Source organism: Bubalus kerabau, chromosome 21 (assembly GCF_029407905.1).
Source record: "Bubalus kerabau isolate K-KA32 ecotype Philippines breed swamp buffalo chromosome 21, PCC_UOA_SB_1v2, whole genome shotgun sequence".
NCBI lineage: Eukaryota > Metazoa > Chordata > Mammalia > Artiodactyla > Bovidae > Bubalus > Bubalus kerabau.
The window spans coordinates 38,309,903-38,323,159 of NC_073644.1; the positions used below are offsets into that span (position 1 = coordinate 38,309,903).

Consider the following 13,257-nt stretch of genomic DNA (forward strand, 5'->3'; position numbering starts at 1 on the left):
ATAGATATTTATAATAAAGTTGTAGGGATTATCATGAAATCTCTATCTTTGCTTATGCTGTTTTAAAAGGCTCTACAGAGCACAGCAGTGACAAAAAAATGGCCATATTCCTCTCAAGTTTGAACAATGTAATATAATCTAAGAATACTTAGAGGGTAAAATAAGCATTTCAGGGAAACTTACCTGTAAATAGCTTCTTCAGCTAAGCTTTAATACTGGCAGTCAGTCCTCCTTTTGCCTTGGAGAGAGTGCAGAACAGGAAAGGGAGGACGAGATCATGCGAACTGTAGTGGTTCTTTTATCTATTGGTATGATGCTTGTGAAGTGTGAATTTTATTCACTGTCTTATTTTGTTCTGAACAACTCTGAGGACAAAAATTTAGCAATTAGGATCCAGATTTTATGATTTGGAGGATGCTGTAGCTACTAGGTCAGGTTGGATTAGAACAGAGTTATAGGAGCCTTTGTGGGATTAGCATTTTAAATTGTAATCTCTTAACTGTCATTATGAAAAACTTGACTTCATTTTATTTGATCCAAAAAAGCATTATTCCAAAGATTTCTTGAAATGTAAGAAATTGGACTTTTATTAGTGTCTTTTAAACTGTTAAAGACTATTTTAGAATTCAGCCTCACGTATAAGATCTTTGAAAATGAGAATAAGGAAAAAAACCTTATGATTGTTGTGACTCCTGAGCGTGCCTTATAGGCTGTGCCCCGCCCCGCCCTGAGGCCCTTTTGATACCAGAGCTGTGCTGGAGCACTGCTGGACTGGCTAGCAAGGGAAAGCCCCAGCAGGAACACTTACAGTGTGACAGGCGCTCAGACCACCCTCAGCATTTAAAACAGCGACGACCTAATCATAGAGCCCTGAAGGGTAAGCTTATGTGGGAATGGGAGAAGTGCGGTCCGGTCCAGCTGTTGCTCCCCAGTGCTGTGCTGTGCGTTAGGGTGCTTTCACACACATCTCACTGGAACTTCACAGCAATCCCTGAGGTATGTAGCCCTGTTTTAAGTGACTTGAGACGTAAGTTCTGTAAGGCTAAGAGAATTAGGTTTTATATTTCACCCCATTTCTTTTAAGGTTGGGGGTTGGCACATTTTTCTGTAGTGGGCCAGATATTTTGATACGTTTTAAGCTTTGTAGGCCATAAGTCTTTGTTGCAACCATGTACCTTTGTAGCATGAAAGGAGCCCATAGGTAGGGAAGACTTAAGGATCAGTGTGTCTGTGCCGTAAACACTTCACTTACAGAAAGAGGTGGCAGATGGGCCACTGTTTGCTGATCCTCTGCTTTAAAGCATATCTGAGACGAGAGCAGTCATGCAGATTCAGAAGGTATTATTGTGGGATTCTCAGTGAGTTAAATTCTGTAACTTCGTGGCATGCAGGAAACACCATGCCCCTAAACATTGCTAACTGACTTACACATATATAATTAACAAAAATATTCTGGCCATTTCCCCAACTTCTCCCCCTAAACCCTGAGGTCAGTCATCAAGAGCCAACATACATTCTGTTGTTCGTGGAGCACCAGCCAACTGTACAACTGTTATAAAAATGTTTATTGTTTACCAAAACCAGTGGACCTCTTATCAAATGCTGCTTGGTAACAAAACCTTATCACAGTTTTAATAATAATAATAAAAGAACGAAGCTAACTGTTTGTCTCATTGTCATTAGTTAGACTTTCTGCAAGGTCACTTAGCCCAGACTTGTTGAGCGCGTTGATCAGGTTCTCGGGCGTTGCGTGCACTCCCTCCTGGTCCTGCCAGGCCACGAGCAGCTGTTTGGCTCTCATCTTCATGTCTTCGCTGTCGCACTCGATCTGTCTAATTTCTGAGTCTTTCATTTCCAAGTAAGGAGCCAGGACCTTCCACTGTTCACCCAGTTTGTTGGCAAATACCTCTATTTGGTCCCCTGTTACAGGTTTGTCTCGCCGAACATCAGGACCTAGAAAACACAGGGAAGGTAATTACGAACCAAGTGCGAGGACACATACGAGTCAAAGCCCGTAATGGGACACGGGGCCACTGGGACTTCAGGAAGCTTTATTTTAAAAGTAAAACAGTTCCTTTTTGTATTTCCCCTGGTTCAATTCTTATGATCATTAGGGATGTAAAACTAAAGCTGTTCCCTGTGTTATAATCATGAAGGCTTTGCCTGAAACCAGCGGCCCCCAATCTGAACCCCGAGAATTAAGAGGTATGAGGTGCATTCAAATGTAAGTGCTCCCCTTCCCAACACTTTATATTATTGTATAAAATGCACTATTGGAAAAGTTGTTACCAAGCAATGCTTTAGATTCCTCACTATAAGAAACAGAGCTGAAATAAACAGTAGAAGTTGAGAAGTAGATCAAATAACGTACCTCTCAACAAAGAACCCCAATCTTTTCCAATTTTGTAAAATAGCCAAGAAAATTCAATTCTTACTTTCATTTTCCTTCAGTAAAGCATCATTATCTTCCTCATCTTCATCCTCACCTGTTTTTATTTCTTCAGAAGGAGGCTACAATGAGTAAAAGGAATGTCTTAGAGTGCCAACTTCTAAAATCAGAGAAGTAGGGGTAGTTTTGATCTTAAATAAGAGATTCCAGTTATGGGGCCCAGAACTTCCCCCCAAGAATGTTAAACATGAACATCAGGTAAGGATCACAGTGGGACAGTGTTAACCTGGAGAAGGAAGGACGGGGACAACCAGAGGTTGGAAGGACCCCCTTCACCCCAGCCTGGGACGCAGGGAGCCACTAGGAAGCCTGCTGCGATGACTTGCACGTGCCCAGCACATACATGGTAGCGACAATCTAGGGCAGACCAGGGACCAGCCATGTGCTTAACAACATGCTTCGAGTAACTGGTTGTTTGCATACAGTATAGTTATTACCATATTGTATTAAAAACAGAACAGAGTAGGAAGATAGACCAAGTTGCCTACCCCCACCCCATGGGCCCTGCCTGTGATAAAATAGAATACATTGGTAAACAGGAAGAATAACCCAAGTATAATAACTTTATACAGCATGTGAAGTTACTTCATCAATTTATGTATTGATACTTCCTATAAATGTTTACTCAAGGGCATTATTTCCTCATTCTAAAACAATGGGGTCTGTGGACCATATTTTTTCCACATGATTAAAGTGAAATTCAGCTCTTAGCTCAAACAGCAACAGCAGTTTTACAAAAGAAGAGAACACCAACTGAAGGATAAAACTCATCACTCCTACTTACTGGTAATTCCTTGGCTAGCTTTATTACCATGTTTTCGAGGTATTCTGGCAAACTTTTAAACTGCTGGTTGGTTGGCTGGAAGAAGTGAGGGCTTCTCCGTGCTAACAGTCTTAGGGCTCTCCAACCATAATTTGAGTTGTTCACAGCCCTATAAAAAGAGACATCAATCTTGTGATTTATATAGTTATTTATAATTTTTATATTCTTTTCTAGTTAATGTACTTAGTTCACCAGATGAAACTCTACGCTCAGATCAGTAGCTGAAGGCACCATTCTTCTCACTCTGATTGGAGCCCTAAAGAACCTCTCAGCATGCAGTTCACTTACAAGTAGAAACCAGCAGAGTCCGAAGGGGCAGGTTCATATGCAGCAAAAACATTTTAAAAGTTTACAGACATTTAAAGGTCAATTAGTAGGCGTCCAGGACTGGCCAGATGCTGTGTGTGCAGGACAGAAGCCATCTGCCTCACCACTTAGAAGCTACTCAGAGGCTCACTGCTCAGAGTTTCTCTCCTCACTGGCAGTGCTGCCTGCAGCTGTGTGTTTCAGAATGTTTGATAAACCCAACAGATTTCACCATGCTTTTTAAAAAAATTTATAGAACATTTGAACTTTCATTTGCTCAATATCAACCTTGGTGGATAAAAAATGACTCCAAAACTGAAAAGGACACAGCCAATAGCCTAGACCATGAACACCAAGACCAAGAACAGGATCTGCCAGATGCTCCCCTGTGGCAGTAACAGGTGGCAGTAACACGTATGGCAAGAGAAACCTCAGAGACCAGAGAGTGTGTTCCAGAAATAGGTGAGCCACAGAGAGTCTAGAGCACAGATCTGTTTCATTTAAGATTTTCTGCAAGTGATCTGGAAGCCCCCGTGAGGTCTTAGAGTAGCTCGTTATCAGTGGTTGTGGGACATACCGTGAACTGAAGGGGAACAGAGGAAAGAGGTGACAGATGGATTCTAAGGGGATCTCTCCACTCCTGACACAAAGCATCATTCTGAGTTGCTTGTTTGTCAAAATGGGAATGGTCGTTGAAATCAGGACATGGGGTAACATGAAGCTGGCAGATAACCTCACCTAAGAAAAGTACTACTTGTACCAATGGTCTCCCTTAGTGTTCTGATATATATGCAGTGCTTAAGATGGAGGAAATCAGCTCATGAGAAACATCACTTACTTGTATTCACTTTCAACCATGTTTTCAGGGTCTGCCTGTTCAATGGCTTCTTCGAAGAATTCCTCCAAAGTTGGCATGTATTCCCTGGGTGTTAAAATAACTAGTGAAGATCATGTGTGTGCTTAATACTCATAAAATGGAGGCAATAAAGATTCTAGTATTAACCACACTGATTTAATTACAATTAGATTACTTAGGAACTCAGATTTTTAAGGTGACACAAAACTAAACTTCTCAAAGGGGACAGTGGAGGGCAGTGTGGTGCCCCCGATCCCCCCATTGTATCAGTCTGGTCTGGGAGGGGACACAGCGCTGTATACTGTCACGCACGGCAGTGCCGCTGCCACAGAGGGCAGCCCGGGGTTTGAGAGCACTTAAATTTGACCCGCAAGCAGGAGGTTTTCACATCCACATCCGTGGATAAATTTTTTTTGAAACCAGAACCAAAGTGAAATGATGATCAGACAACACAGTTCAACAACTGAGCTTGGTTTAGATTGTCACCATGGTGGCATGATTGACTTTTAATTGCATCTTTCTTGAATTTATGTTTAGAAATAAAATTTGATACACGCAAGCAAGCAAGACCCAAGAATTTGATGACATATTTGATTAAAAGATGGGTCTCGCCAGAAAAAGACTTAAATTTTGTCATAATGAAACAAGTGACTGTGTTTTCTTTTTTAAAAAGGACATCAAATCTTTATACAATTTTTAAAGGTTATTTTCCATTTACAGTTATTACAAAACATTAACTGTATTCTCTGTGTTGTACAAAATGGCTATAATTTCTTGTTGCTAGAAGATGTACTTGTTTTTTCCAAATTTGCCTGGTCCTTTCTGAGACTGTCATGTTCCTTTCAGTTGCATATTCTACCTGTTGATTCTTAGTCATGGTAAATCGTTTTAGGTTTGGATGGTGAGCTTATCTTTAGAATCCCTGAGTGGATTAGGTAGAAGATGTGATTTCCCCCTCCCCCTAGAAAAAGCTTTCTGCCATCAGCCTGGGAGTTTTTGGTTCGCCCTCTTAGCTTAGGTTGTTCCTTCACACTGCTGCTGGTAGTGTAAGTTTAAATTCTGAGGCCACATAACAGCAGAGATGGTTATAATTCCTCAGGGAATACCTTTTTCTTTTTGCCCACATCTCAGGTAGGAGTGGATAAGCTCCTTGCTTCCTGTGCCAGTGAGCGAGTCCCTCTTCTTTCCGCACTGCCCTTTTTTACAGAGTGTGTTGAGGGCCTCAGCTTTACCCAAGGGCACTCAGTGACCAACCTGCAGGCCTGAAGCCTTACTTTCTGTCCTCTGTTGCTATAAAACCCACGTTCTTTGGTTCCCAAAGTGGGACTCAACCTGCACTGCTCCCCAGCTATAAGTAACTGAGCTGCAGTTCTTACTCTGATTTTTCATTCTCCCTTTTGTGAATCCTTCTTTCTTGTGATTTCTACAGTTATTTTATCAGCACCTCTAGGTGTTCTATGGAAAGCTATGTTCTGCTGAGCCGAGTCGTGCCATCCAACCATTTCATCCTGTGTTGTCCCCTTCTCCTCCCGCCTTCAATCTTTCTCAGCATCAGGGTCTTTCCCAATGAGTCACTTCTTCGCATCAGGTGGCCAAAGCCGAAGTCAACCACAATAAATTTTAAAATTTCTTTTGAGCTCTGCTTATAGCTGACAAAAAATTCTATGCTAGTTAACATCTGAGAAAAGCAACACTTCATATGAAACATTTTAAACTTGCCTTGTTTCTGATTTACAGGCTTCCATGTTGTCAGGACAGAGATTCCAAAGCCTTGTTAACTCATCACTACAAAACACACAAAAATAAATATGTTCTTTATGGACACCATTCTCTTATACGTTAAAGCTATAAAAACAGTTGGAGTAAATAGTGAATTTTGGGGTGGTGATGAGTTTTGATCATTACATTTTGGTATTTAGCAAATTTTCTATATGAGCATATATTTTATTAAGTAATAATAACCATTAACTTCTTTCTAAAATAATCAAATGCAGTATAAAGCAAAGAACAGTAAACTGGAAGGTAGAAGAAATGAAAGGATTATAGTGCCCGGCAACAACCAGAAACGAGACGCATCAACCTAACAGCAAGTGGATTGTCTGACACGAAAATACGGCAGAACCTACAGCCGTGGGTCTTGTAAGCCGGAGACTGAACGGCAGTTGTGTCTGGTGTGAACCCCACGGGCTAATCCGGTGTGGTCTGCTTTAGTCATCTGTGTACATACCAAACACAAGAAACTTGGAAAAACACAAACCTGGAGAGTTCTTATAGCAGTATTTTCACTATGTAAACGCTTCTATGATGATCCCCACTACGGAGCCAGGTTTACTTACTTGCCCATCAGAATTTTTTTGCTGGGCCCTTTGCCCAGGAAGTCCTCCGGCGCTGCTCTTTTCCGTATTGCTCTTGTGGGCTTGCTGTCTGATGTTCTGTGAAAACACAATGAGATTTCAGATGGATGGCAGAGCTGGAACAGTGTTAAACGTACAAGAAAATTTAGTTACTGTTTCTTCCTAAAGTACATGGACGCTTCATATTATCACACTCCTCAGAGAGAAGACAAAAATGCCACACGAGGGGACAAACTACAAGGTGTGGGTACACAGCAAGCATTTTCCCCTCGATAGTGACAGAAGTAAATCAAAGCAGTTGTATCTTTATAGAGTTCAGTTTATACTGTTACTTGAATACATTTACACATGTATGGATGTCATGTAAAATAATCGTGTCAAGCTGTATTCTGAAACGCCTTTCTCATACTGCTTGAAATGAGTATACACTTACCTTTCTTTCACAAAACTTGGGCAGCCTTCATTTTTCCATGAGTTCCAGTTTTCTTCAGTGTTTAATATATGCTGGGGAAAATAAATTACATTTCCATAATGAAGACTTTTGAGAGTTTACTGGGTGCTAAAAAGACTATGTAAATATAAAACACATACCTCTACCATCTTTGAAAATCTTTCTCCATCAGGGGGGTTTTCAGATAGTAGCTGTGATTAGAAAGAATATACTAAGCTTTCAACAACTTTCTGCATCATAGGAGTGGTTGTAGGCAGAGAACCAAGAAGTGTTTGTGGTCTTGTACCTGAGCTTAACTTTATCCTTATTTTCCTATTTGGGGCTGAAACAAAGAAAATTCTAAATTTTCATTTTGTTCAATCATGGGTTTGTTGCATGATGAACTTACTTGATAAACTGATTTTGTAGTATCTTCAATCCAGAGTGATTGCTCATCAGTTAAAACATAGTTTGAACTAGGAAACAAAGCAATAAAAGCATGGTTGAGTTTCAAGAATGTTTATTCAACTTTAAGGTTTATCTACTGTCTGAAACACAAAGCATGTAACAGAGAAGTCAGCTGTACTGTAAACAGCCAAAAATTATCAAAATGAGATCACAAATTGTAAGAGAAAGTTCTTGTATTTTATTCTTTAGAAAGATGGTTGGAATTGAAGCCATTAAAATATATAACGGGGAATAAAACAGTGAATCAAATCTGATTAACTATGAACAGAGCAATGACTGTTTTCTAGAATAGGTTCAATATGGCATAAAAGCCTCAGAGAAAATATTAACATACTCCTCTCCAAGACGCAAATAACTCATACTGTGTTCCTTTCAAACGCATTCTAAATGTAATAAATGAAACCACCAAACCCTAGAGAAGGCTGAAGACAGACCCAGATTGTTAGCAGCTGCCATTGGTTCAGCTCTCACTGTACTAGGCTCCCTGTAGTTTATAGCCATCCAGGGAATACTGATAATGCCAGGATCTAAGAACGTCACATACATAATTCATTAAATTTTCAAAATGAGGAAATGTGCGTATGTTAAACAGACTACAGGGGCTCAAAGCTTAGGTCTGAAGCTTAAATTCAAACCCAGGTCTGCCCCTCGTTTCTACTATGCCATTCTACACCTCCACAACAGACAAGGATAAGAACACCTTTGAGTGCTCCCTATGTGTTACCTTAAAATTACAAGTCTGAAAGCTGAAGTGCAGCTAGTGAGTGAGCAAAGTGGGATTCCAAACCAGCAGGAAGAAAGCCACGTTCTTTACACAACTGACACAAGACTGCCCTACACACTTCCAGCTAGTCTCGGGGAACTCTGCCTCAGGGCCGCGTGGGCCAGAAGGATGGGGCTGCACTACAGGAGGTATGAGACCAACAGCACAGGTCCTGAGCAGGTTTCCTGAAAAGCCCAGGAAACCACAACGCCTCTGTACTTCAAAGATTTATTTAATTTTTTTCAGTCGTAGTGTCCTAGACAGTCCCACACCTGGAGAAAAACCATTACTGGCTGAGTGAGCAAATGAGGTTGGGAGAAGTTGTGAGCGAGGTGAGGACTAGCTCCACCCACGACAACTGAGAACTCTGGGATGCCTGGCGCTCTCCAGGAAAGACTGACAGCCTTTTCTCTAAAACGAATTCCTTAGTGTCTTGTATCTTACAAAAGCCCTTGATTATCTAGTTTTCAGGGATGTGAGCCTTACAAATAAAATGAGCCCAGTACATAAAAAAAAGTACATCAAATACATCAACAAGCAATCTTTCTCTGCTGCCGTTTATAAGCCATTTACTACCTATGTTAACTCACCTTTTGAATTTGACCTGCCCCTTGAGATACTGAAATAAAATGAGATACTGCAGCAGGATGTGTCGACGGAAGTTACTGTCACTCAGCTGTAAATCCATCAACTATTCAAAAAACAAGCACAACAGAGAACAGCACATTAAATTCAAACTCTGCCTAAAGGTACAGGAGATGTGCCTACAGAAATGGAAGATTTCAACTCAAAAACCGTGCAGAGAACTCACTGTACGTGAGCCATTACCACACAAGCCCCAGGAGAGTGTAGCAAAGGCTTCGTTTAGAATTCTTAACCAGTTACGCCATGAGATTTATGCCAGTCGTTAACAATGTTCTATCTGTGGTCCTGAGGTCAGAACAAAAGGAGACATAAAAAAGTAAAGGCAAGAAAGAATGACATATAAAGAAATAGTGGCCAAAGGAGGGTCCCCGTGGATAAACAGTGCCAAGAGATGCAGCTCTTTGTAGTCCTAAAAGTGCCTGCAGCAGGGTGGGTGCTCAATAACAAGAAAATGAGAAGACTCAGAAGTGAAGAATCACCCGTAAATAAAACGGATTATTGTATTTTAGAGAAAATCATCACACCTGTATTATCACAGGATCTCCATAAGAAAGGACTTGAAGGTCATTTGAGGAAGCTCTTCAACAACACGGCCACCTAGTGGTCGCCCTGTAGGATGACCTCAGCGATGAAGGCATCTGATCAGTCCCTGGAGGTGGAGGGCAAGCTGCTGCTCTCTGTCCGTCCTCCCCTGCAGTGCCCGCCTCACTTTTACCCTGCTCATGACGGACCTCCTACACACCTGCCCATGCTGTTCTGCCCCTGAGACCTAAAGCAACAGTGGGAGGTTGCCGTCTTCTACAGGAATAACCAGTGAGTCTCCTGACATCCCCTGGAACCTGTCTCCAGCTCCAGGTCCCAAGTTCCTTGGGCAATGCTTCCACCTACTAACCTAGCAGCTGGGCTACACCCTCTCCAGGCAAAGCCATTCTGAGCTAAAGATGAGAACAGTCACTAGCTGGGGCCTGGGGCAGGTGTGCAGAAGGTCATTCACGTGAGCAGATAAAGCAGGCACTGCCGGCAGGGGACGGACAGAGCAAGAGAACAGCCATCCCGGGAGACCTGGTCATGCGGCGGCCAACAATCATTAGCCATATTACTCACCAGCCACTTCTCCAGGGCCGGCTCTTGTTCAAGCAAACCCCATGTCTTTTCTGTTATCATATTAACCATCCCTAACCAGGAAGCTGAATGGCATGCTCACAGCCTTCCCTTCCTCCAGTGCTGGATGACTCTGTATCTCCACCTGGGCTCTCAGTTCCCTGACCTAAACTCCACTGACCGTCACCGCCCCTTCCACTTGGTCCCCCACTACCACAGCCCCAGCCAGGCCTGGCCGTCACTCACAGACGCCCCAGCTCTGAAATCTTTACTCACGAGCTCCTATCCAGGAGGTCTGCCACTCAACTGCCCAATGTACTTAATATTTGGACTTAATTGAGAACTTATGTTTCTTGAACCCTTACTTTCTGCATATCTCTAAGTCTCATCCTGTTTTTACTCTAACCCTATTGTAGACTAAAGGGTCAGGAAACGTTTCCTTAGAGTGCCAGAGAGTAAATACTTTAGGCTATGTGAGCCAAAAGGCATGTGATGGATAGTATGCAGGTACTTAATGTAAACATGTAAATGTTAAAAAACAAGCAGGAAGTGGGCCAGATGTGGCCTGTGAGCTACAGTCAAGGGACCCCTGCTCTAGACCACATGGTCTAGCTCTTCAATCACCATCTTGCCAACTTCTTTGACACCCTGGTCCCATACTTATGTCACATCTACCAGGCAAAAGGGCAACTTGGATCAAACCAACTGTTGGTCATCTTCTCTATCCTGATAAACACTGAGGCTCCCCATCGAGGGTGCAGGTAGAACTGCTTCAAAGAAAATACAGATCTCACAGCCATGCAGATGGAACCACCACTGTGCTACTGTCTCCAGTTTAGAAGTCTCCCTGATTTCTAATCAGCATCTTCACCCTTCAAGGCTTCTCCACAGCGACTATTTCAACCCCTGCACTTAGCAGAATACTACTTGCTACCCAGCCCTCTCGCTCTCAGAGCGTAACCACCTCTACCTTAAACGAGGAGGAAAAACTCACTCAACTGGATGTTTCCACCGCACCCACATCCTCGTTTGCCTCGTTCCTCTGCCACAATATCACCACTGAAGCTGATCCTTCTGTCTGGATGTCCCATCAGTAACTACCCTGGTGCTTGTCTTCAACCCTTTTTTCTTTCCCACTGAGCATTTAATAACTTCTCTCAAAAAGATCCCACAGCCTCACCTCCTCCCTGAAGAGCAAAGCTTCTTGAAAGAACTGGCTACATTCAATGCTCCCATCCAGCCCTCAGCCTGCCACAACCCGTGGGGCACTGCGTCACCAACCCACAGGAAATGTTTTCGTCAAGATCACCAATGACTTACTTGTTACATCCAGTGAACACTCTTCATAGTCCTCATCCTGCCTGATATGCTCGGCTTCCATGAAGTCACATCTTTCTAGTTTTCCTCCAATTCTCAATCTTCTTCCTCTCCTCTCCTTTCTTCCTTCTCTCTCAAGTGCAGATTTTCTTTAGGATTTGGTTTGATGCATTTTTCTCCTTCTAGTCTACACTCTTTTTAAATTACCACATATAAGCTGTTAACCAAACTATATACCAGATCTATACTTTCATCTCGCTCAGCTCCAGATCTGTGTCATCAAGAAGCTACTTCACACCTCATCTGAATGTCCCACTGACTATCGATCAGATTTTCCGTCCAAAATAACACACACCAATTTCCCCCAACAAAGCCTACTTTTCTCCAGTGTTGGCTAATTCACGGAGAGGCTCCACCATTCACCTATTTGCCTAAACTACTCCAGGAAGACTTCCTGGAAAAAGAGCAACCATGAACCACAGGAGCAAATCTCAAGTTGGAGCACATATATGAGAAGACAGACACAGGAGGAACAAAGGCTGAGGCAAGACCCTGAGGAGTGCAGTCTGGAACCCCTGGCTTGAAGAAACAGGCAGTTTACGAACTTTTCATCTACCTTGAACTTTAAAAAATCATCTTTTCCACATTTACTTTTTATGTTGGATGATACGTTTTTTAAAAATAAAAACAACAGATTGAAAACAGGAGTCAACAAGACACTGAATCAGATGGAAAAGACTAGTTTGATCATTTAAACAAACTGCTTCACACTATCCTTAAGAAAACAAGGCCTCAACAAGTTAAAATGACCCCTCAAGGTCACACAGCAGTTAGTAAGAGGTAAAACTGAAACACTCAATTGTATTCTTTCTTCCACAATATACACTTTCTAGTTCTACTTTTCTTCAGTTATTTTAGAAATGACACATTTACATGATGCAATGGGTCAAATATTTTTGTGTTGTCTTTGTTTTGTGAATAAAGGGCCGTTTATTGGCCTTAGTTTTTACTGCACCTCTTAGGCTCAGGCCTCAGCCTTCCTGATTATTATCCTAAACCTAAAAAGGCTCAGGCCACTCTTAGCTATCCTTATGTGCCTTTCTGTCAATAAATTGTACACATAAAAAATATCCCTTTCTGCACATTTGAAAATTTTGATAATAAGAAAATTAAAAAGCAAAACAGTACCCCTTGTAAAACTAAACTGAAATATGAAATCTTCCATTTCTGTTACTTTAATACAAAATACTTAAAAATATCTTTGCTAGAAAACAAAATATTAAGAGCATTTTCTTTGATCAAATTCTTAACTAATTTGTCAGATTAAGTAACAAATTAAGATATTAACTAACATATCAGATCAAAATACCTAATTTTCAAATTATGGAGTATTTCTTAAAATTCAAAAAGGCACAGTTAAGTAATACAACATTCATGTCTCACGATCCAGTTGCATATCAAATCCTAATGTTCTTACTTGTTCCACGTTTGTTAAAGAAACAGAATATCATCGAACTGCTGACGCCCCTCTAGACGCTCCTTTCACTCTGGCAAGCACTGCCATGTATTTGGTGTTGATGATTCTAACGCATGTACTATTATAGATACGACGTATCAATAAATATCAAGGTGTTTTGCATGTTTTCAAACTATACTACAAGCATTACTCTGCAAAAAGCTGTTTCATACATTATTTTTGACATGTACAGCTTAATACATGGAGCTCTAGTTCAGGGGTTGGCAAA

General features: G+C 41.6%; 1 protein-coding gene across 2 annotated transcripts in view; it reads right to left on the reverse strand.

The window, feature by feature from the left end:
• Positions 1-1,547: 1,547 nt before the first annotated feature.
• The window catches only part of THOC1 (THO complex subunit 1), a 36,980-nt gene continuing 25,270 nt past the window's right edge, over positions 1,548-13,257 (reverse strand). For both annotated transcript variants that reach the window (XM_055559435.1, XM_055559436.1), the window contains exons 12-21: positions 9,040-9,140; positions 7,628-7,694; positions 7,380-7,430; positions 7,222-7,292; positions 6,771-6,866; positions 6,154-6,219; positions 4,417-4,500; positions 3,234-3,381; positions 2,436-2,511; positions 1,548-1,953 (exon numbers count right to left, since the gene is read on the reverse strand). In XM_055559435.1, the coding sequence (XP_055415410.1) occupies positions 1,658-1,953; positions 2,436-2,511; positions 3,234-3,381; positions 4,417-4,500; positions 6,154-6,219; positions 6,771-6,866; positions 7,222-7,292; positions 7,380-7,430; positions 7,628-7,694; positions 9,040-9,140 (1,056 nt within the window). In that variant the 3' untranslated portion in view covers positions 1,548-1,657. The remainder of the gene's footprint in view (positions 1,954-2,435; positions 2,512-3,233; positions 3,382-4,416; positions 4,501-6,153; positions 6,220-6,770; positions 6,867-7,221; positions 7,293-7,379; positions 7,431-7,627; positions 7,695-9,039; positions 9,141-13,257) is intronic.